Source organism: Salmo trutta, chromosome 15, assembly GCF_901001165.1.
Source record: "Salmo trutta chromosome 15, fSalTru1.1, whole genome shotgun sequence".
Taxonomy (NCBI): Eukaryota; Metazoa; Chordata; class Actinopteri; order Salmoniformes; family Salmonidae; genus Salmo; species Salmo trutta.
The window spans coordinates 30,077,579-30,101,153 of record NC_042971.1 but is presented as its reverse complement, the minus strand read 5'-3'; the positions used below and the strand labels follow the sequence as shown (position 1 = coordinate 30,101,153).

General features: G+C 40.8%; 2 protein-coding genes across 4 annotated transcripts in view; one reads left to right on the top strand and one right to left on the bottom strand.

Moving 5' to 3' along the window:
- mcama (melanoma cell adhesion molecule a) overlaps window positions 1-6,746 on the bottom strand; it is a 65,043-nt gene extending 58,297 nt beyond the window's left edge. Inside the window, exon 1 of one of the 2 annotated variants that reach the window (XM_029691006.1) lies at window positions 6,449-6,746. In XM_029691006.1, coding sequence (XP_029546866.1) covers window positions 6,449-6,512 — 64 coding nt within the window. In that variant the 5' untranslated portion in view covers window positions 6,513-6,746. The remainder of the gene's footprint in view (window positions 1-6,448) is intronic. The other variant, XM_029691007.1, reaches the window with a different exon arrangement.
- A 12,592-nt stretch (window positions 6,747-19,338) lies between these two features.
- On the top strand, window positions 19,339-22,435 carry LOC115148781 (E3 ubiquitin-protein ligase RNF26). 2 transcript variants are annotated; one of them, XM_029691004.1, is made up of 2 exons: window positions 19,339-19,565; window positions 19,917-22,435. In XM_029691004.1, exon 2 carries the CDS (start codon window positions 19,928-19,930, stop codon window positions 21,329-21,331), a length of 1,404 nt encoding a protein of 467 aa, XP_029546864.1. In that variant the 5' UTR covers window positions 19,339-19,565; window positions 19,917-19,927; the 3' UTR covers window positions 21,332-22,435. The 2 variants fall into 2 exon arrangements, with proteins under 2 accessions (XP_029546864.1, XP_029546863.1); XM_029691003.1 differs by having other exon boundaries at window positions 19,339-19,570.
- Window positions 22,436-23,575: the final 1,140 nt, after the last annotated feature.

Genomic DNA, 23,575 nt, shown 5'->3' with positions numbered 1-23,575 from the left:
AAGTTTTAGGTTGTAGTTATTATAGGAATTATAGGACTATTTCTATCTATACCATTTGTATTTCATATACCTTTGACTATTGGATGTTCCTATAGGCACTATAGTATTGCCAGCCTAATCTCGGGAGTTGATATGTTTGTAGTCATAAACAACAAAATGCTTGAAGCACAGCGAAGAGCTGCTGGCAAACGCAGGAAAGTGCTGTTTGAATGAATGCTTACGAGCCTGCTGCTGCCTACCACTGCTCAGTCAGACTGCTCTATCAAATATCAAATCATAGACTTAATTATAATATAATAAACACACAGAAATACGAGCCTTAGGTCATTAATATGGTCAAATCCGGAAACTATTATTTTGAAAACAAAACGTTTATTCTTTCAGTAAAATACGGAACCGTTCCGTATTTTATCTAACAGGTGGCATCCCTAAGTCTAAATATTGATGTTACATTGCACAACCTTCAATGTTATGTCATAATTATGTACAATTCTGGCAAATTAATTACGGTCTTTGTTAGAAAGAAATGGTCTTCACACAGTTCGCAACGAGCCAGGCGGCCCAAACTGCTGCATATACCCTGACTCTGCTTGCACAGAACGCAAGAGAAGTGACACAATTTCCCTAGTTAAAATAAATTCATGTTAGCAGACAATATTAGCTAAATATGCAGGTTAAAAAAAATATACTTGTGTATTGATTTTAAGAAAGGCATTGATGTTTATGGTTAGATACATTGGTGCAACGACAGTGCTTTTTTCGCGAATGCGCTTGTTAAATCCTCAATCGTTTGGCGAAGTAGGCTGTGATTCGATGATAAATTAACAGGCACTGCATTGATTATATGCAACGCAGGACAAGCTAGATAAACTAGTAATATCATCAACCATGTGTAGTTAACTAGTGATTATGTTAAGATTGATTGTTTTTTATAAGATAAGTTTAATGCTAGCTAGCAACTTACCTTGGCTCCTTGCTGCACTAGCGTAACAGGTGGTCAGCCTGTCACGCAGTCTCCTCGTGGAGTGCAGTGTAATCGGCCATAATCGGCATCCAAAAATGCTGATCACTGATTGTTATGAAAACTTGAAATCGGCCATAATTAATTGGCCATGCTGATTAATTGGTCGACCTCTTCTTTAAACAATGCCATGTGGTTTCCAGTTTGCATAAAGTCCAGTGTAGTTCCTTGAGGGCCTGGTATCGGCTTGAAGGGGAATATACATGGCTGTGACTTGGGAGGTAATACGGTTGGCATTTGATTGTGAGGTATTCTGGGTCGGGGGAACAAAAGGACTTGAGTTTCTGTATGTTCTCACAGTCACATCATGAGTAGTTAATCATTGAACATACACCACCGCCTTTCTTCTTCCCGGAGAGTTCTTTATTGCTGTCTGCGCGATGTACTGAGAACCCAGCTGGCTGTATGGATGGGGACAGTATATCCAGAGAGAGCCATGATTCCGTGAAACAGAGTATGTTACAGTCCCTGATGTCGCTCTAGAAGGAGATCCTCGCCCTGAGCTTGTCTACTTTATTGTCCAGACACTGAACATTAGCGAGTAATATAATCACAAGCGGTAGATGGTGTGCACACCTCCTGAGTCAAACTAGAAATCCACTCCGAATACCTCTTCTCCGCCGGTGGCGTCTTGGAGCAGCCTCTGGGATAAGTTCAATTGCCCTGGGGGGTACGAACAAAGGATCCAATTCGGGAAAGTCGTATTCCTGGTCGTAATGCTGGTGAGTTACCAATGCTCTGATATCCAAAAGTTATTTCCGTTCTGAGCAAATAATGTAAGCAATAACACACAAAAAAATATGTTGGCGCCATCATTAAGGGTTAAGCATGTTTATCAATTTGACCAGTGGTCACAAACCTTTTCTGAGTCAAGATTACTTGTGCTGTAAAAAAGCAAGCCGAGCTCTACCATTCAGATGTTTTATTTAAACATGAATAAAAAAATGTAACATTAAACAAAAAACAAAAATGCTGTAGGTTTGTGAGGTTTGTGCAGTAGGAGCAAATAATTAGCTCTTTTATTTTACTGGACTGATGCTACCTGCATCTGATGGTCATGGTGCTTTCAAGACAACTGGGAACTCGGAAAAAACGAGGTCAAATCATGACATCAGTGAACTTCAGGTCGGAAAGTCGGAGCTCTAGAAAGATGCCAAAGTTTCTGAGCTGGATGACCGTTCAAAACAGTTTTCCCCATTCGGATCTTTTTTTTTTTTTCACAGTTGTCTTGAACGCACTGAACTCAGAGATTTCCGAATTTCCAGTTGTCTTGAACACGGCATTAGTCTCAGCAGAGGGAGGGAGAGAGCAGCAGAAGGTCCGCCTCTCACCGTCCCTGCCTACTCTCTCCTTCCTTTCCTCCGGTGAGACTGACCAGAAAGAGGGGACACTGTCTTCCACCTGATGGCAAAACTCTAATCGCACCACATCTGTCTCAGGCACAAATTCATGTTGTTCCTATGACCAGAGAAAATGAAATATCGATATTAAAATAGACATGACAATGCGAGCTGCTAATTATAATAAAAACGCAGGGCTATCGATACACTTGGCTACTCATTCATTGCAGCTGTAGCACAAGTGGAAGTAGAGAGAAGCAAGTTTTATGTTTTGTAATAGTGTTGAATAAAAACAGTGTTAACAGTGCTAAATAAAACTTACGACATGAACTCACTCCTAAAAACCACCTCTTTGCTGTATTCTTTGACAGTCTCGCTCTGGTCATGGATTTAAAAGTTATTAAATCTCACGTAGGCTAGTATCAAACTTTGCTGTGGCCGGGGTCGTGAAAGCTGTGGAAGCTGCAGGTAGGCACGGTAATTTGAACTATCCGATTGGCCAGTGCAGCAGGCACACTCAATTTAGCCACAGATCTCCCGGTTCACCGGGAAGGTGGAGTTTGTCTTTTCAGACAAACCTACCCGGTGCACAGGGCTTCTGAATGAAGTGTACCCACCGCCAACAGCGCAACACAAAAAAAAGGTGCGCAACCCTTCATCGTTGGCTTTTCTACAGAAATGTTTGGTGATCGACTAGGAATGCCAGTTGGCATGACCGGTTGGTGACCACTGACTTAGACCATCCAGAATGAATTACCCTGTTACTGCCCCCTGTTGGATGTCTATGACATTACATCATATGGTGACTGAAGGGACGATTAACATTCAATTGCATTATGCTCTAATGAGCATGCTGAGTTCCCCCATCAGCAAGTGACACGTCGATATCTCAGCCAGGGGCTCTGGTTAATGACATTATATCTTATCTAGATGTACGTCAGAGAACCACTAGCAGCTGTGTATTACTATGCCATGAATGTTTACATTCATGATGAATAGTGTGTAATCTGGGGAGCTGTTCAAATGGATTTTAGGGAGGGCTGAGGGCTCCTTTCCTCACTAAAAGAATGACTGCCAAAATGAAGAAAAGTTTTATTCCGTCTTGAAAAACTCTCTCGCTCCCTCCCCCCTCTTTGTAGAAGAGTGAGATCATTGAAGATGTGAAGAGAACATCTTCCTCCACCAAAGATCCTTTAAAAAGGTCCATTGAATTTCCTTCTGTTGTTTTAAAAGCGTCCTTTAAGATGCCTTCTTTAATTTCATTTTTTGGGTCACCTGAGTTCAGTCCTGAATACATACTTAAAGGACTGTAATAATTCGGAGGTTTAAAGCTGTAAGGAGAAGCAGGGCTCCATTGTTGACGAACCTAGCAGTGTGCAAAGAATGGTCTCTGAGGAGAAACAGCATCCCATTGTGCTTCCATCAGCAGAGGTCAGGGGCTGCTCCATCAAGCAGGAAGCAGGCTGCTTAATGAGTGGGCATAGGCCTACTGAAGCTACTATGATGGGGGCCAGTAATGTACTTCCATATTCCAATGATGGCTTAATTTGAAGTTCATTATTTCCTTCATCTGAATTATTATTAGAATCTATTCGGAACTGGGACAATGCATCAAGAAATATGGAGAGAAATGCAACCATACAAATAACGGCAGGTTATGTGTCATTCAAAGAAAGCCAGGCCTGTTTTCTCTGCTAAGTGAGCACTACTTTCTTGTTTTTTGTTTTGATGATTTGGTTCCCTAAAACTTCATTAAAGAATCTCCAACCTTAGGAGCCTGATCATAGATTCTGTGTCAGTTACTGTTAGTCCTGAAATTACCTCATGTTTTGACTTAAAGTAAAAGGTGGCACAGACTAGTAAAAGGCATGCATGTTCAATATCAATTCTGTTTTACCTGTATTTTTCAATATTCACACAGTAGGCCAATTTTGTTGAATTCCTTGTATTGAAATGCAGTTATCTTCTATTAAGAATTTTTAATACAAGTACCTTGATTAAGGAGCGAACCCTTTTTTTAAATTTTCGCCTAAAATGTCACACCCAAATCTAACTGCCTGTCGCTCAGAACCTGAAGCAAGGATATGCATATTCTTGATACCATTTGAAAGGAAACACTTTGAAGTTTGTGGGAATGTGAAATTAATGTAGGAGAATATGACACATTAGATCTGATAAAAGATAATACAAAGAAAAAAGTGTTTTTTGTTTTCTTTTGTTCCATCATCTTTGAAATGCAAGAGAAAGGTCAAAATGTATTATTCCAGCTTAGGCGCAATTTCGATTTTGGCCACTAGAAGGCACCAGAGTATGTGCAAAGTTTTAGACTGATCCAATGAGCCATTGTATTTATGTTCAAAGTGTTGTATCAAGTCTGCCCAAATGTGCCTAATTGGTTTATTGATACATTTTCAAGTTCATAACTGTGCACTCTCCTCAAACAATAGCATGGTATTCTTTCACTGTAATAGCTACTGTAAATTGGACAGTGTAGTTAGATTAAAAATGCCTACATGAGGATGGGAATCCTACTCACAACGGTCTCTGTTTAGGTTCTCCAGAGGGGCCAAGGGTTTCTATCTTTGGTCAATAATCCTAAAACAAACAGCTTTACCTCATCTCCCAGGGGGGCGAGGAGGATTAAGTGGAGGTGACCCAATTAAGACAAAGTTAAAAGAGGAAAAAACTGGGTTCGGAGGCTAAATTAGGCATAAGGCCAGAGCAGAGTGAGTGTTGTCCTGTTGTGAAGTGGTGGAGGGAGAGGGGGAGAATCAATCAAATATATTTATAAAGCCCTTTTTACATCAGCCGATGTCACAAAGTGCTATACAGAAACCCAGCGTAAAACCCCAAACAGCAAGCAATGCAGATGTAGAAGCACGAGAGGGGGGAGGAGAGGGGGGAGGAGAGGGAGGGCCACACCATACTCAGGTAGATTAATGAACATGTGAGTGTCAGCTGAAGTGTTTCCCCTATATGCATTTAGCAGCAGCACACCAGGATATGCATTTTCAGCTGCACACCATGAGGATTTAGTGGATGGGGAGGAGAGGTTGTGGGGATCTTGTGACCAGCAGGGTCAGACCATGAAAAGAATCTCTAACACACACTGTTAAGGTGAGCTGCACTTAGTAAAAGCAACACTCAAACCCAACCCATCTTCGCTTAGAGCTTGCATGCACACATACATACACATACACTTGCACAAATACAAACTCACTGTCCTGGAATTCCTTATGATTTTTATCAAAGCAGGCACAGTACACACAACACAGTTTATATATATATATATTTTTTTTTTTAAGGCGCGTGGTTGCCCGAGAGATGAAAAACACAGATATGCCATTGATAGCTCTGGAAAAACAACTCCTAATTAAACCATTTAAACCTCTTGATCGTTGGAGAGAGCTGTCTGACATTTAAAACCAGCACATATCATAGGATAATATTGGTGAGCAAAATATGTTCATAATGCAAAAACGCAACAAGGTTTAATACCCAGAATTCCAAATGTAACACGTACATGATGATTGACAACGTGATTTCATAGTCACACTGGCCATAGTGCCAATTTAGCAACGGTAATTAAAACCGTATAACTAATGAATAAGCCAATTAAATTCACTAAAACAAAATGACACGGAAATGAAGTGTTCAGTTAACTCTGGCTACACGTAGTCTACGTCAAGTAGACTTTTGGGAAAAGGGATGCTTTTTCATTTCCCAAAAACATGGGGCTCCAACAGTTCACATTTCAACATTTGCATTTTGTACAGTTGCACTTGCTCCTAAAATAAGCAACACAATCTTAACTCAAAGTGTGTAGCCTATTATTACTAAATAACAGTCCACAGCTTCGCAGAAGAGTCAGATATATGCTACTAGGTTTTAATGTGACTGCAACGAAATAAAATCCATTTACATTAAAAACAGCCAAATATCGAAAGCCAAGGTTAGACTGCTACAGCATCCCTCAGTCGAAGTGCATCCCATTCAAACTGTACCCCTTGGAAACATTCGTTAAATCCGCGAGAAAAGTTTCCCAAAATCTAAAACAAAGAAAACATACGTTATTTGTCTTACTTACCATTCCAGCTGAGGGAACAAATAAGAAGAAACACCAATATGAACGAGTTCTTTGGGAAAGCCATGCTGTTTCTCCCGTCTTATCCAGTCCTTTCAAAATGAAACGTAGTTAGTCAACTTGGTCCGCGCGCACAAAGAAAGAGCGAGTCAAGTCTGGACGGTTGTGAAGGAAAGGGAGGGAGGGAGTCGTGTTGCAGAAAAAGGTTTGTCGTCTATTGTACTGTCTGTAGTACTTTGTACTTTGATTTCCAAATTCCATCCCCCCTTCCTCTTGCATTTAGTGGGTAACGGTAACACGATTGTTTTTCTTGCGAGAAAATGTATCTATAACAGTAGGGACGCTAAGCCTACCATCATTGCCTGGAATAACACCTCTTGGCCAAAATGGTATTCTCTCATTTGGCTATTCTTACATTGGGGTGTATAAGGAACTAGGTGCTTTGATAAATGAGAAAATGTGATTTATTGTGCACATTAACCCAAAACCATTTCTATGATATACCTCATGAATAATAATCCAATCATGTAATGTAAGGACATAAAAGGATTGGAACAATCAATTCACATTCTATTCCATTAAAATAATCCTTTGTTCTCTCTATAGGTAGAGATACTGTACATTTGAAAAATATTGGAAGAAATACATTGTCCACCAATGGGTCCTTGTAAACATAGTAGTGACCCCAACTCTCCACCATAGTAAAGGGGCTTCTCTGGGGCAGATCAGCTTGCAGGTCGTTAACAACCTCTGTTTTTTTCGTCACTGGACTGTCACCTCAGCTAACAGCTGCAGCAGAGAGGGGCTCCAGAGTACGGCTCCCACTCCAGCTGTCCTGCGGGGTTGGGTCCCCCTCTATAGATCACTACTAGCCTGGCCTGAGACACATTGCAGGGGAATATAGGGTTACAAATGGAGGGAAATCAACCCATTGGGCAGAAATTAAGAACAGTCTTCAGTGGCGGTAATAAAGCTATGTTGAACAAAAGATGTAACAGGACACAGTATGTTCTGTTTTTACTTTATTTTATGCTGTGCAGGATATCTTGTTCAGCAAGACATTTTCTTTTTGATTTATTAAAGCATTCAATCTCCTCTATGATAGTATATTTAGACTTCTAAATCATATTTATACTTTATTTATACTTCTCAGAAGGACCACATCATAATTAATGGTAGACAATTAGAGAATGTTTAGTTTTTACTCAAGATGTTCCATTTACAAAATGGGCTCTAGAGGTACCGTCTACACTGACAAAGGTACTCTCAGTGTAGTTAAGGTCACCTTCTACATCCATCACACACTCCACATGCATCACACTGTGTGAGTGTGTTTGTTCACCTGCAGATGCAAAAGCACTCATCACTGTACACAGCAGCAATTCACCCTGCAACCACCCCTGCCAAGTGCACCAAATCTTGGCCAGTGGATTTAGAAAGAGGGCAAAAAGGCAGAGTGTAGCACAGTCCCTTGAGGCCAAGGTACAGTCTACAGAGCAGAGAAGGCAAATCTGAAGCAAATGAGAAAGGGCCTTTGAAGTGGACATAGAGCCCAGGCCCCCTCTGAAATCCCTTATTTTCCCTGTGATAGAGGCAGAAAAAGACGATTCCATGTTGAAATGTAATTTTCTCCATCTCAAATCAATTGTATCCCTTGCCCCCTCTGTCCATCTATCTCTCTCTCTCTTTTGCCCTCCATCTCTCTCTCTCTCTCTCTCTCTCTCTCTCTCCCCATGTTGTATCAGAGTTTCCCATCTGTCTCTCACACTGTTGTGACTTTGGAGAGCAAACAGAGAGGGAGGGGGAGATAGGAGGGAGTGACGGTGAGGATTTAATGGTCAAACACCATTAACACACACACTGATTATTTTACCAGGTGACAGGTGCCAGTTCAGCTGATCTGCACACTCTCGTTAAGTGTCCAAGTTGAATTTTCCAGAATGATTGTGGGCTGGAAAGACAAGTGTGGTTTTTGTAGACTCAAGTACAAGTGTCTCATAAATAAGTCAAGATCACTGTGACGAAGAAGGTTGTCAGTCCAGTAAAATGAGGTTCAAAAGTACAACTGGAACGATACCTCAAATCAATAAATTAATTATTCAAAAACTAACAAATTGACAAGAGGTTGAAACTGAAGTTTCTATCTCAATCCAATATTTGTGCTTTCCTGTCTCTTGGACATATTTTTGTAGAAAGAAATGGTTAATGGTGAATATGATTAAAAGTCATTATTGAAAATTCACTATCTTGTTAGATTAATGTAATGCATTTTCTGCAAATACCAGAATGATCACCATTATGACTAATCATCACATTCACAAAACAGATGTTCTGTATTCCTCAAAATTGACTACAAAGTGTAAATAGGAGAATTTTGGTCATAAAGTCATTCTCGTACAAAACTGAGTTTTGTGAGACTTTTGGTCGTGACTGTATCACAACATAAATGAAGGTTTCAATCCTGCCCACAGCTGGCAGCACACAAGTAATCATCAATTCGGAGTACAGCTGCATGTGACCCAATCGTAATGCCCATGGTAAATTTGGGTTCACTTTGGATATCTCTATGGGCTAGTTAGGGACCATCAGTAAATTACACAATGTACATGGGACAATATGTCAAAATTCTAATAGCTCCAAATTGAAACTCAGCCAACAATACATGAAAGATAAACTGAAGTTTCTATCTCACTACAGTATTTGTGCTTTCCTGTCTCTTGGACATATTTTTGAAGAAGGAAATGGTTAATGGTGAATAAGATCAAAAAGTCTATCAGGAATCAAGGTAAGACCCAGATGCGGACACGTTGAATAAACAATGGTTTAATAGTCTAAGGGGCAGGCAAGAGACAGGTCAAGGCATGAAGGGGTCAATAATCCAGAGATGGGGCAAGGGTACCGGTTGGCAGGCAGGGTCAGGCGGAGTGGTCAGGCAGGCGGGTACAGAGACAGGACAGGCGAGGCGAGGGTCAAAACCAGGAGGGGGAGAAAAAGAGAGGCTGGGGAAAAAAACAGGATCTGACAGGACAAATACTGGTAAGCTTGACAAACAAGATGAACTGGCAACAGACAAACAGAGAACGCAGGTATAAGTACACCGGGGATAATTGGGAATATGGGCGACACCTGGAGGGGAGTGGAGACAATCACAAAGACAGGTAAAACAGATCAGGGGTGACAAAGTCATTATTAAAAATGCACTATCTTGCTAGATGAATGTAATGCATTTCCTGCAAATAATTATCACCATTATGACTAATCATCACATTTACAAAACACATGATATCCCTATTCCTCACTCTAGTGTCATATGATGAATCCATTTCCAATGGGCTTATTGGGGTGAGGTCAGGTGCTGATGATGTGGAGTACATGAGAGGGAGAGAGATGAGCCAACAGAGGATCAGGATAAGCTCTGAGGTGTGACCGGTTTCCGTGGCTGCCTGCACAATTCCCTATCATCAAGATCACAGAATACCATGTTTTTTTCCCATGTCACTCACTTTGATTACACACACGAAGAAAATCTTCAATATTGTGCCGAATAAGGGTTATTTGGCTTGTAACCATAGCGGATCCTTTTTGATACTATATAGATACTTTTTTAAAGATTCTATAAAGCAAGGGTTCTCAAATTGGGGTCCCGGGAGGTGCTATTTCTACATTATAAAAAAAAGAACATTGTCAACAACAACAGATTAAACTAATTCATTTTGGACAAGGGTTCTGTGGAATAAGTTTAGAGGGAGTAATACAATACAATACAATGCATTATTATTAATCTACAATTTATGTTCTTAACCCTGGGCAACATGGGCCTGGGAGGCTCACAGGGATATTGGTATCCACATTACTGTGTCAGGTAGCCTAGCGGTTAAGCGCGTTTTGCCAGTAACCTTAAGGTTGCTGGTTTGAATCCCTGAGCTGACTAGGTGAAAAATCTGTCAATGTGCCCTTGAGCTAGGCACTTAACCCTAGTTGCTCTGGATAAGAGCTTCTGCTAAATGTCAAACATACTCAATCAATTTTTCAACTCAATACTTCTCGTATTCCCCAAAAATTATATATAAAAAAACAACAACATAAATGCACTGTAATTTAAGCAATTTTTCTGTCTGCCTCTTGGCAAAATGTTTAGAATTGCAGGAAGTTAGCTTGGGCTGGTGGGAGGAGCTATAGGAGGACAGGCAAATTGTAATGGCTGAAATGGAATTAATGAAATCACAAACGTGGTTTCCATGTTTGATGTGTTCGACATCATTTCCTTTATTCCATTACAGCCTTTACAATGAGCCTGTCCTCATATAGCTTCTCCCACCAGCCTCCTCTGGCTTGAAAACTGCTAAATGTCCTCTCCTAATTTTTATTTAACTAGGCAAGTTACTTAAGAACAAATTCTTATTTACAATGACAGCCTAGGAATAGCTGGTTAACTGCCTTGTTCAGGGGCAGAATGACAGTTTTTACTTTGTCAGCTCGGGGATATGATCTAGCAAGCTTTCAGTTACTGGCCCAATGCTCTAACCACTAGGCTACCTGCTGCCCCCTATGCCAAGAGGAGGGCCTTAAAAGAGCAACTAATAATTTAGAAAACAGCCTATGTGACATCGATATGAATCAGAAACATTTATTCTACTGTCAAAATTTACTACAAAGTGTAAATAAAGTCAGTATCACCCAAAACTGAGTTTTGTGAGACTTTTGGTCGTGACTTTTTATTTTTATTTTTTCATTTCACCTTTATTTAACCAGGTAAGCTAGTTGAGAACAAGTTCTCATTTACAACTGCGACCTGGACAAGATAAAGCAAAGCAGTGCAACAGAAACAACAACACAGAGTTACACATGGAATAAACAAGCATACAGTCAATAACACAATAGAAAAAAAAGAAAGTATATATACAGTGTGTGCAAATGGCATGAGGAGGTATGGCAATAAATAGGCCAAAGTAGCAAGTAATTACAATTTAGCAGATTAACACTGGAGTGATAGATGAGCAGATGATGATGAGCAGATTATGATGTGCAAGTAGAAATACTGGTGTGCAAAAGAGCAGCAAAGTAAATAAAAACAATATGGGGATGAGGTAGGTAGATTGGGTGGGCTATTTACAGATGGACTATGTACAGCTGCAGCGATCGGTTAGCTGCTCAGATAGCTGATGTTTAAAGTTAGTGAGGGAAATGTAAGTCTCCAGCTTCAGCAATTTTTGCAATTCGTTCCAGTCACTGGCAGCAGAGAACTGGAAGGAAAGGCGGCCAAAGTAGGTGTTGGCTTTGGGGATGACCAGTGAGATATACCTGCTGGAGCGCGTGCTACGGGTGGGTGTTGTTATTGTGACCAGTGAGCTGAGATAAGGCGGAGCTTTACCTAGCATAGACTTATAGATGACCTGGAGCCAGTGGGTCTGGCGACGAATATGTAGCGAGGGCCAGCCGACTAGAGCATACAGGTCGCAGTGGTGGGTGGTATAAGGCGCTTTGGTAACAAAACGGATGGCACTGTGATAGACTGCATCCAATTTGCTGAGTAGAGTATTGGAAGCTATTTTGCATCGCAACATAAATTAAGTTTGGGTTGTTTCAAACCTGCCCACAGCTGGCAGCACACAAGTAATCATCAATTCGGAGTGTAGCTGCATGCGACCCAATCATAATGCCCGTGGTAAATTTGGGTTCATGATGGATACCCCTATGGGGATAGCTAGGGACCATCAGTAAATTACACAATGTACATGGGACAAGATGTATAAATTCCAATATCTCCAAATTTCAACGATTTAAAAAACTCAAACCAAATGTAAATTGTAGAAATTAATTTACAAATACTGAAAGCATTTAATGAAAGAGATAAAAGTTGCCTAACTAACCCCAGAGTTAGGCTATCCAAAGTCAAACCAATTTTGCCATGGTTGCACATTAGCCGGCTGTAGTTAATTGGCTAAATCATTTGTATAACTCAACCCACCTGCAAACACACACAAGAGTCACCCACATCAAACCATACTCTGAAACCAACTTACGTTTGAATTCAGTCGCCCAAACCTTTAAAATGTTTCTTCCCAGGGCAGGGCCCGAGACTTGGTTCGTCCAGCAATGCACTGCCGAAGTCATAGTAAAACTCGAGTTGTGTTCTGATTCTGAGGGGGTCCCTGGTGAATTTGCTATCACAAAAGGGGTCCCCAGCCTGCCCCAAAGAGTTTGGAACCTTTATGGTGCTATAAAGAACCCTTTCCTAAGGTTCTATAAAGAACCATTAATAATAAAGGTTCTATATACCGTCAAAAAATGGTTCCTCTATGGTTATAACCCCTTTTGGAGCTGTATAGAACCTATTTTTATGGTTCTTTACAGAACCTTTATGGAGAAGGGTTCTATAAATAACCCTCAATCTCAAAAGTTCTTTGTAGATCATTTTTAAGAATGTAACGTGGGTCGTATAAAGGGGACCAAGGCGCAGCGTGTAGAGTGCTCATACTTTACTTTAATGAAAACACTTAAACAAAAACAACAAAACGACAGCCAACAGTTCCGTCAGGTATACAAACAAAACGGAAAACAACTACCCACACCAACACAGGAAAAACAGGCTGCCTAAGTATGGCTTCCAATCAGAGCCAACGATAGACAGCTGCCTCTGATTGGAAACCATACCCGGCCAAAACATAGAACACAAAACATAGAATGCCCACCCACCTATCACACCCTGACCTAACTAAACAGAGAAAACACAGCTCTCCTAGGTCAGTGCGTGACAAAGAACCATACAGGTTTTTTTTATATTCTCGTTAGCCATATTATAAAAATTATTTGGCCGTTATTGGGTTGGTTGATGAGTTAAATCAGGTGTGCAACATGTAGAACAGCTGGGGTTCCTTGTGGAGAGAATTGAAAAGTACTAATTTATGCCATACATTAGTCTTTCACAAGACATTGCTACTGGCCCTTAGTCATATTTAATATATAACATTGCAACACAACATATTAGATAAATTGGAATGATGCTCTCATTCATGGTTTGCTTGCACAAAAAAAGATGTGAGGAAACCACTTACCAAAATATTTGAATGAGCCACCACCCCTAAATTTCAATTATCACTAAAAGAAGAAATAACCCTTTTCTAAACTGCAAAGAACCATTGAAGGGCTTCAACAGTTGATTGAGTCATTAAGGTTCCACAAAGAACCATCGCCCTTACAAAAAAACACTTGAAGATAATTTGTAAGTGTGTACAGTTTGCAGTCACCATGGAAATCCCTAACAAAGCTATCTGTTTCACGTACTCAAAACAACCATGAGAAATAGTGAATGGAGAATTAAGAGGGAAGAGCTGCTGGGATCAAAGTCATGCTAAAAGTGCTACTCTCCTGCCAAAACTTGCAATCCATACAGGAATCTTCTACCCTACAATGTTTGATTCTGGTGGTTGGTGTTTGTCTTGAATACATCCCCCACTGTATGGACTTACTCAAGGTAATGATGCAGTATCGGGAATGTGTATTCTTCTGACAAAGACCACCTCCATGGCCATGCAGGTCCCACCTGAATAGTCATCTTATACCACAGCGGGAGCCGTTCTGTCGCTAGAGAATGCTGATGAGATGATATCTATGACTGTGTGAGTGAGAACCCTAATGTGCCTGTTCTTAAAAAAAAGTATATATTTTGTTTATATTTTCACTTTTCAATGGGTTGATTGATTTGATGGTGAATTCATTCATTAAATAAAGGTGAAATAAAAAATAAACAATTTTAAAAAACAATCCTGCACCTGTGTCTGAACTCACCTCCGTTAACGATAAGCAGTATTGTCAGATCTTCCGTATAGAGAGAATGCTCCACTAGCTGAAAATCACCTTCTGACAATGTGGATTCACTTTGATCTTTGAATGTATCCTATTCCTCATGTTCTGGAATACTGGTGCCTATTAACGGAGTACTTCTGATGACTAGTCATGTGAATAAAACATAACCTAACTAATGATTATGGCCATTAAATAACTACTGATTGTATATTAACTTTAACTAATCCCCAATCACAATCCTTGAAATGTCCTACTGTGGCATGAATATTTAGCTGCTTAACTCACTCAGACATTTAACATGATTTTCAACTTGTCTTGACCTGGATGAATTCAGATTTTGGTTGAATAAGCTACAGGAATACTATCCACTATAACCAAAAAGAGCTTAGTATCCTCAAGAGAGCATAATGTTGGTTACCATTCAGATTCAGACTTTTTGTACACTATGACCTATAATTAAGATCTTTGGAGCCCAAAACCTTCAGCACAACCTTCAGAAATAACCTTACAGTATCTGAACTTGGGGGGGGGGGGGGGGGGGTGAGGAAAAAGGACCTTGACATTGTCCTCAGCTCTTGCATGTCATCTTCGCTTTTGGCTCTGGCGAGTCTGACACCCCTGTGGAGATACACTCTGTTCCCAATCTGTGTAACCAGACCTGCCAGTGCTAGCTCCCGCTCCCGGCAACAAGGAGGAGAACGCTCAGCATAATCATGTTAGCTCTGTATCACTAGTCTACATCAGCTGCCCCACACTGAATGTCATTGAACAATATGTGTCATTTTGGGTTATGTTCTTTGCCGTACCTGGTGCTGTGGCGAATTTGATCCAGCGGCCTACAGCTGTGTTGTCTTTACAAGCTGTTTTGTTGTCTTGTAGAGTGCTGTTGTTTTATATTTGTTTTACAGTGGTGCCGAATATAACAGCAAGGTGAAGAGGGGACCAAAGAGTAAAAATAAAAAGTTTGGTGGTGTAAAAGAGATACATTATTTTAATTGAAATGTACACCAAAGTGCTTGAGTATGACCAAGTGCAGCCACACCCTATCACTAACCAGGTAGGCAAGTTGAGAACAAGTTCTCATTTACAACTGCGACCTGGTCAAGATAAAGCAAAGCAGTTCGACACATATAACAACACAGAGTTACACATGGAGTAAACAAACATACAGTCAATAATACAGTAGAAAAATAAGTCTATATACAATGTGAGCAAATGAGGTGAGATAAGGGAGGTAAAGGCAATAAATAGGCCATGGTGGCGAAATAAATACAATATAGCAATTAAAACACTGGAATGGTAGATTTGACAGTAGATGAGTGTGCAAAGTAGAAATACTGGGGTGCAAAGGAGCAAAATAAATAAAGAAATACAGTAGGGGAAGAGGTAGTTGTTTGGGCTATTTATAGATGGGCTATGTACAGGTGCAGTGATCTGTGAGCTGCTCTGACAGCTGGTGCTTAAAGCTAGTGAGGGAGATAAGTGTTTCCAGTTTCAGAGATTTTTGTAGTTCGTTCCAGTCATTGTGCCAAGAGCAATGGGCTAAACAGGTCTAATCTAGAGGTTGGCTTATTGCAATTGAGTTTAAATCAGAGTCCATGACACATTTGTAATGACCATTGCCTGGTCTAGCTGAGGGGGCCTTTTGAATCATTGAGCCATTGTCTGATCTGCACTTTCACCTTTATTTACAATGACGACCTTTCAAGCACATCAATAAACAACACATCAACAATCAACAATTACACTACATATCTATATACACATCAATTACACAATACATGAAAGCAAACACAAAATCAAAACACATTCATTTGAAACAAACATTCTTCAGAAAAAAGGCCCTCTAACATCCGCCTAAATTGCCCTAAAGGCACCAAATACATAAACTTGATGGACTTTTGGAGATCCTTCCACATGAGACGCACAAAAAAACTAAAAGCAGATTTACTTAACTTGGTGAAGATTTAAGGGAACTCCAGGGTTAGCAGTCCCTGAGTCTGGTAACTTAACTGAAGGTTAACAATGAGGTAAATTATGGCGGAAGTTTATGCAAGAGGCTTTATAGACAAAAAGAGCGTAATGCATCAATCTACGAGACTTCCAGGAGGGCCAGTCTACTTTCTGATAGAAAATGCAATGATGTGTACTGAACCTATCGCCCATAATAAAGTGCAATGTGCTATGATAAGGCCAATTGATGAAAGCCTTTGAATAAGTAATGAGTGATACACAGTGTCGAATGCTTTAGACAGGTCAATAAAAAGGGCAGCACAGTGTTTCTTCTTATCCTGTCTCTTCTTCTTATTCTTCTTGTGCTTGTGTGTGCGGGTGGGTGGAAAGGGGGTTTCTGGGGGGTTTGGGGGAGGAGTGACTGGTGACTTGTGCCAGTCTTCACATTGCTCAGTTACAATGACATGGCTTGTGCTGAAGAGGACTCTAACATCTACGCTGACCCCTTATAACAGCCGTTGCCATGGTGACCCAACATAATTAACAAATGAAACACCTTGGAGTTCCTCAGCTCAGACACATCAAGGTCTGGTTGGTCAGGTGGAGAGAGGGGGTGGACCGTAGGCTGAATCCCAGACACAATACTGGGTAGGGTAGAGGACAGGGGTGGAGCCAAAGTGGGACCCAGGTGGCCACTTGGAGCCAAATATAGTGTGTTAAAATGGGATCAGGGCACCTCTTAATCATCATTAGAAGGCTAGACACTTTACAATCATTTCTTTGTTATCATATTATACCATTTCCTAGTTCTGGCTCTTATCATTTTTCTATTTTACATTATAGTGAGGGTAGCAGTTGTAGCTTATTGAAATTCAGCTCGTGATGGTTTGGTGAAAAGTCGGAATATGCTTTTTTTTGTGCTGTGAATAATTCAACCTCATACTGTAGGTTCCCTATCAAAAGCTTATTTGAATGGTCATTTCTTATATAAACTATGGGCAACCCTTGCATTTTAAAATGTTGGTATTAATTATTTATCCCTCCCTCATAATAAAGCTATTACTTAATTAAAGATGAACAGTTTGCTGTAAGTTATGTACATGTGTTGTGTTAAATTGTTTCTGTAACATGTTCAGTTGAGAACAAGGGTGTGATTGTAAAAGCTGTATGCTTCAGGTTAGCCTCGAGACTTCGTTGACAGACCATTGATAAGGTCCCTATCCCCACACCCAGCCCAGGACAAGGGCAGCCAATTCAGTAGATTTCACCTCCGAGCATGGCCTATGAGCATCCACCGAGGAAAGCAATTATAGCTCAGCTGTTCTTGTAAAGGGACTTTCACAAGCAGAGAACACCCAACCCTCAAAATTGTCAGAGTGCCAGAAAATATGAATGCTATTCTTTCATTTGCTCAGTTACCAACTGAAGGCTTGCTCTATTTAGGCTATCAAGATATAATTTAGCCTGAATAGACTATAGGCAATGTTGTTCTGTGTGTCCTTGGCTGTATGGGAAAAGATACTTATCATTCCCCCATTCTATTATGTCTATGGAACCAATTGTTACATTAGAATCATTGGCATTAATCTATTGACCAATCTATGAATGTCAACTATCTTTCCTATTTGATACATTGAAAGGGTTTATATCAAACATCAACCTAGGATACCGACAGTGCACTTCCACCAGCAGAGTCTTGGAAAGCCTTCCTGTTCTCAGAACATCTTAAACATTAAACATGGACAACTCTTTCAGGGTGAGACAGTGGAGGCATCCAATTGTGCTGTTAGTGAGGACAAGTGTTGAATGCTCCGAAGGCCTACATGAGGAGTGTTTAGTGGGGGTCCTAATTGGCAGGAGAAGGGTGTCTGATGCCATTTTTCCACATTGGGCTTGAAGGAGAGCAGCAGCTGTGATAAGATGGGCAAGAACAACAAACAGGAGAGGAATGAGAGAGTGAAAGAGAGTTAGAGAGATTGCAGCTGTCTGAAAAATGTCTGGGAAATAACAAAAGACTAACTGCGGACATTGGGTTACCTATCTGTTAACCTGGAGGCTCATCCATGGAATACCATGATGTCACTTAAAGAGCAAGAGGGCTTGATGTATGGTTGAAGTCATTTGAAGAGAGTAACACCCTATTCTGGACTCCAAATGGAGGCATTTTGTTGACTGGCTCGTGTTAGTCTGTACACATATTTGTAGAAAGTTGAGTAGCATGACATAAATAGTGGGGAAAACACAGAGGTGGGTGCAAAACAGCTCTCTCTTCTAAGACAACATCACACACGCACAGCTGGGAGGAAGGAACATGACTGATTATGCTTTTCAACCCTCCAAAAGAAGCCATATATTCAGGTTGTGTGATGATTTGATAAGGGCCACGGTTGGCTGCTGTTCCAGAGCAGACAGGATGGGGGTGGACATGGGTGTTAAGCAGTCAAATTAGTGATTTTTTTTTGCCACTTCCATTATGACTGTCCTCAGGGCAAGCTTCCTGGCGAGATCAATCACAAATAACATACATTGATGCTGAGGGATTTATTGACTCATAATGAGATACAAGACGTCTATTAGAAAAAGCATGTTAGTCTCTCACATGGACTAGGATCTGCTCAAGATACATTTTCTCATTCTAGAGTCATTAGTGAATTGTTGAGTGAGATTATGGCTTTATATTTGGGATATCCTACAGTACAGTGGTGTTAATGGTGTTGCTACTTGAATGGTGTTGCCTCAGGTGAGTGGGTGGGTAAGTAAATACATTAAATATATCAAATTACTTGGCCTGTATTGTCTCTTAAAGCACAGAATGACAGGGGGTGACATGAGTGTGCAATATCTCACAGTTTTGCGGTTGGCCACTGTCTAGCCAGGAAACACCAGAACATGGGCAACTATTGAAAAATAATTGTGAAAAGAAACTGTAACGGCACTAAATATGTATAAATATATTTCCACTGTCCATGCAAAAACAGGATAATATGGACATGACAGTATGATAAAAAAATATATATATGATTAAGAGTATAATGTCACTATGATTGGTGATAAACGAACTACTGTTACCATTTAATTATTAGTTAGAATATAATATTTGTATTTATTATTATTTTATTCTCTGTCGTTCTTATTTCTTTCACAGGCATCAACGTTGAAGCAGTCACCATCACAAGATCTGAGTTCGATTATTTTGTCTAGATAGGCTTCTCAAAATTGAATCTTCCTGTCTGGTTGGTCGTGTTTACATGGATGTCTAAAATGACAGCGTCTTTAGATTGGAGCCTGCAAACATTTTTATTGATTGTGTCAATCCAATTATCCCATTGGTAGCAATTGGTTAGCGTGTTATATACGCTATGTAAGGTGAGATCCGTTTTCTATTTTAGCTGCTATAGCTAGCTAGCATAACCTGCTAACTAGCTAGCTGATAGTGGGTGGGGTTTCCATTAGCATTAGAAGTAGCATACTAGAGATGTTTTTTCTTCTTTTTCTTTTTTTTAAATTTCTGTTAATCTCAGTTCGTGTTATGTCATTGGTAATCAGGAATAATAGCTTTAGCTAGCCACTTAATAATGTTGCACAGCTTGAAAGTTAGCCAACTGTGCTGCTTAGCTTAACTGATAGCATGCTAGCTAACTAGTGTGTAAGCAAGTTTTTAAACGTAAATGTAGTTCAATGGCAAACTTTAACACGTTCTTGTCTTCTGTAGGGAACACTAATATGGATGTAGTGAACTTTGTTTCCTGTGCCATTGGGAAATGCCTGGATACGTTGTGCCTTCTACTGGACTTGGTCATCTGGTTTGTGAATTGGCTAGGCCGACTTTTCTCCAACATGGGTTCATCAATGCACGACCTGCAAGTGGTGCCGAGTGGCTCCATCTTACTAGAATACTGGAACTGTGCACTGTTCTCATTCCTCACTGTAACAGAGGTGGTCACAAGCACAGCACACGGCGCTTTCAATCTACTGGAGGGATGGCTTCAGACCTTAGGAGGGGTGTTCGAGAGTTTCAAAATGGTGGGCCACCTCTCTTCTCATGTTGCATGGCGCACCAAGGAGCTGCTACACCGTGGACTCTTGTCTGGACATACTGTGCTTAAACAGACTTGTGACGGTTTTAGCATCGCGTTCAGCCTCGTTCTCTACTTTGTCAACACCATCGTCAACATTCTCCTCATTGGTACCCAGAACTGCTTCTCTGCAATGGTAGGGGCCTGGGAGGCAGTGTCAGGCCCCCTGCATAAAGCCTTGGAGCTGGCCCTCACACTTCTCACCTTCCTATACAGCTGCCTGGTGGGCACATCTGTACTGCTTTGGACACCCTGCCAACTAGCTCTTGAGTTTCTGGGCTCCCTCGGTCATGTCTTTATCACAGTATTCATGCTCAACATCTATGGCTTGCTCTTAACAGCGGTCATCGTTGCTTTGACCTTGCTATATCTCAACCCAGAGTTGCCTCGTCATGTGGCCCAGCAATGTCTTCACTTTGTCAACGCAATCCCAGGAATGCTAAGTCTACAGAGGACCATCTATAGACTTTACCTGCTGGCCATGGAGCAAGCTCAAGCTCTTCAGGACAATGCTGCTGGACCACAGGCTATGGGGCAGGTGGCCCAAGCAAGACAGCCAAGGGGCAGAACAGTACAGCCTTCTGTGGACCAAGGTGGAGTGGGGCACCCAGTTCTGGATCCAAGGACCCCAGGTATTCCTACTGACCATACAGGTACCCTTCTTCCCCCAGAGCAGACTGGAAGAGAACAAGTGGAGTTATATTCAACACTTCAACACCTCGACACTAGGTGGGATGACATCAACCTTGACCCAGACCAATACCACCACCAGCCTACAACAAGGACTACAGTGAAGCAGCAGCCTGCCTCTGGCCAAGGCAGCCAGGCCCCTCCAGTTGACACTGGCCTCCTCAGCCTATTGAAGGAGCATGAGGAGAGGAAGAAGTGCGTAATCTGTCAGGACAGGGTCAAGAACGTGTTGCTACTGCCCTGCCGCCACCTATGCCTGTGTCGCCACTGCTCGGCCATCTTGCTACAACAGCCCCCCCAGCAGCACAGCTGTCCCCTCTGCCGACAGGCCATCACACAAACCATGGACGTCTTTCTCTGAGGGACCTGGTAGTGCACTTTGGGGTACCATTTCAGACATGTCCCTAGAGTTAAAGAGCGGGACACTGATAAATACATAGAAAGAAATGCAGCCAGTCTGAAAACAACCTCAGTTAGCATAATGGGGATGGCTTCAGCTCGACTTCCAATGGGCTTTAAAAGAGCTTCTGCCATATTACTTATTTCTTTTGTACATTTTAGATCTACAAACACTGAAGGGGAAGACTTTAAACTCAGGATAATGAGTGATGATAGACCTCCACAATGTATAGCTGTGCTGATAAAACACAACTCTTGTCCACTGTCATGTAAAAAATGGTACTGTATGTATGGTGCCTATTTAGTGGGGGTGAACCATTTAGATAGACATGAATTTTATAGAATAGCATTGACTGTAGAGTTTTGTTGGCTCTGTGTAGTACATTGCTATCAATGCTCTGACCCAAATAAGCCCATAGGGTTTCTGATGCTCACACTTTGCTTCCACCAGTTCAATTAATTCATATTGCAGCTTGCATTTTAGGCGTTTGGTCCTATAGGTCTAATTTATATAATGTGGACATATCCTTGATGGTTTTCCACAGTTGCACTAACTATATTGCACTGGCTACGAAGCTGCTGTGCTGGCTTGTACAGTGAACAACATATTACGTTTGTAATTGAATAGACTTTGAATACTTCCAGTTCCATCTTTCAGGCACATACTGTAGGAGCGCTGCACCTGTACTGTCATATCTTTTATATAGATAACTTATAAATGACTTATAGGCCTATAACAATGTATAAATTGTGAAGATGAAGAATAATCCCATTTGTTTGAGAACTAATAAATTCAGAGCGAACTAGACTAACACCGCTCTAATATATTTAAAGGAACTGTTTATCATTCATACTGTATATGTATACTGGCAAAATATTACACTACCTTAAGTTTGTGTTATGATTTGATGCACAAGGTCATGCATTTTTCTATGTTTTGTACTTATGAATGTTTTTTTATGTTGTTCAGATACATGTGTTGTCTATTCATTACCCTTGTCAATGTTTTTGTATCATATCAAATAAACATGCAACAGCCTATGCCTTGTAGGCTATAGTTCCATATTTTTCATGTGTATATTCCAGTGTGTATTTATACATCAAAACTAACAAGCTGAAATCTACGGAAGTCCAGAGAGGACATATTCATAAAAAATATAATTCGACGTTATGTGGAGAGCACGACTTATCTCACGATCATTACATATGAAAACAACTTTTGTTATGTAAGGCTTCTTGCAGACAGCCTACAAGGCAGCATCCTGACTTATCAGCTTCTGAGGCTGCTATTGAATCTGATCAGCATGCCAGGAATAGAGCACGCCCACTCTTGATCATATACATAATGGACTGATTGCTAATCTGCCTGCAAGGAGCTTTACCTATGAAACAGCCTAGAAGGCAGCATCTTGATTTACCATTCTCTGTTGAATCTGATCAAGCTCTGAGGCTGCTATTGAATCTGATCAGCCTGTCAGGAATGTAGCTCACCCACTCTGTAAATGTAAATATTATCCATAAAACATGACGTGTCCCTTACAATTATACACATATCAGGTATGCAAGCTAACAATCAGCATCGATAACTGGCTAGCTAGCTAAGAAGACTACCTAGCTAACTAGCGAGCTAGTTCGCGCACAAGACTAGCCAAGTTAGCTGTGTTGTTGCTTGCTGTGGTCTTGGGGGTGGCACACAGCCTGGGAGACCGTGCTGCCTGTCAGGTATCGTTCAGGTCTTAAATGTCTCTTAGCTCAAAGGTAAGGGACCATTAACTTGCTAACATTCTAACTTATAAACTGATAATGAGCTCCAAACACAAATGAAAGCATGGTTAGCATGAAATGTACCATCCCTTAGTGTAGCAAACAATAAAAATGTATGCATTGATCCACCATGGGCTCTGCCACCTCAGCCATACTGTCAATCTATCATCAATACCTCCACTCGTATTTATAGAGTTTCTCGGGATCTCAACAGAACAACTTTTATGTCGTGATCATGAGAAAATTGTTGTAATCTAGACAAAAAACGTTTATGTCGTGATCATGAGAAAATTGTGATATTGACAAAACTATTGTTATGTGGTGATCATGAGATAAATAAGTTGTGAACTCAACATAACGAGGGAATCATTTTTTTATTCATATGTCCTCCCTGGACTTCTGTAGAGATCTATATTTTACACATCGATACAATTTGTCTAGG

What these genes read in the sequence shown, in the direction of transcription:
- LOC115148781 (XM_029691004.1), top strand. Translation starts at nt 19,928, where the DNA reads ATGGATGTAGTGAACTTTGTTTCCTGTGCCATTGGGAAATGCCTGGAT.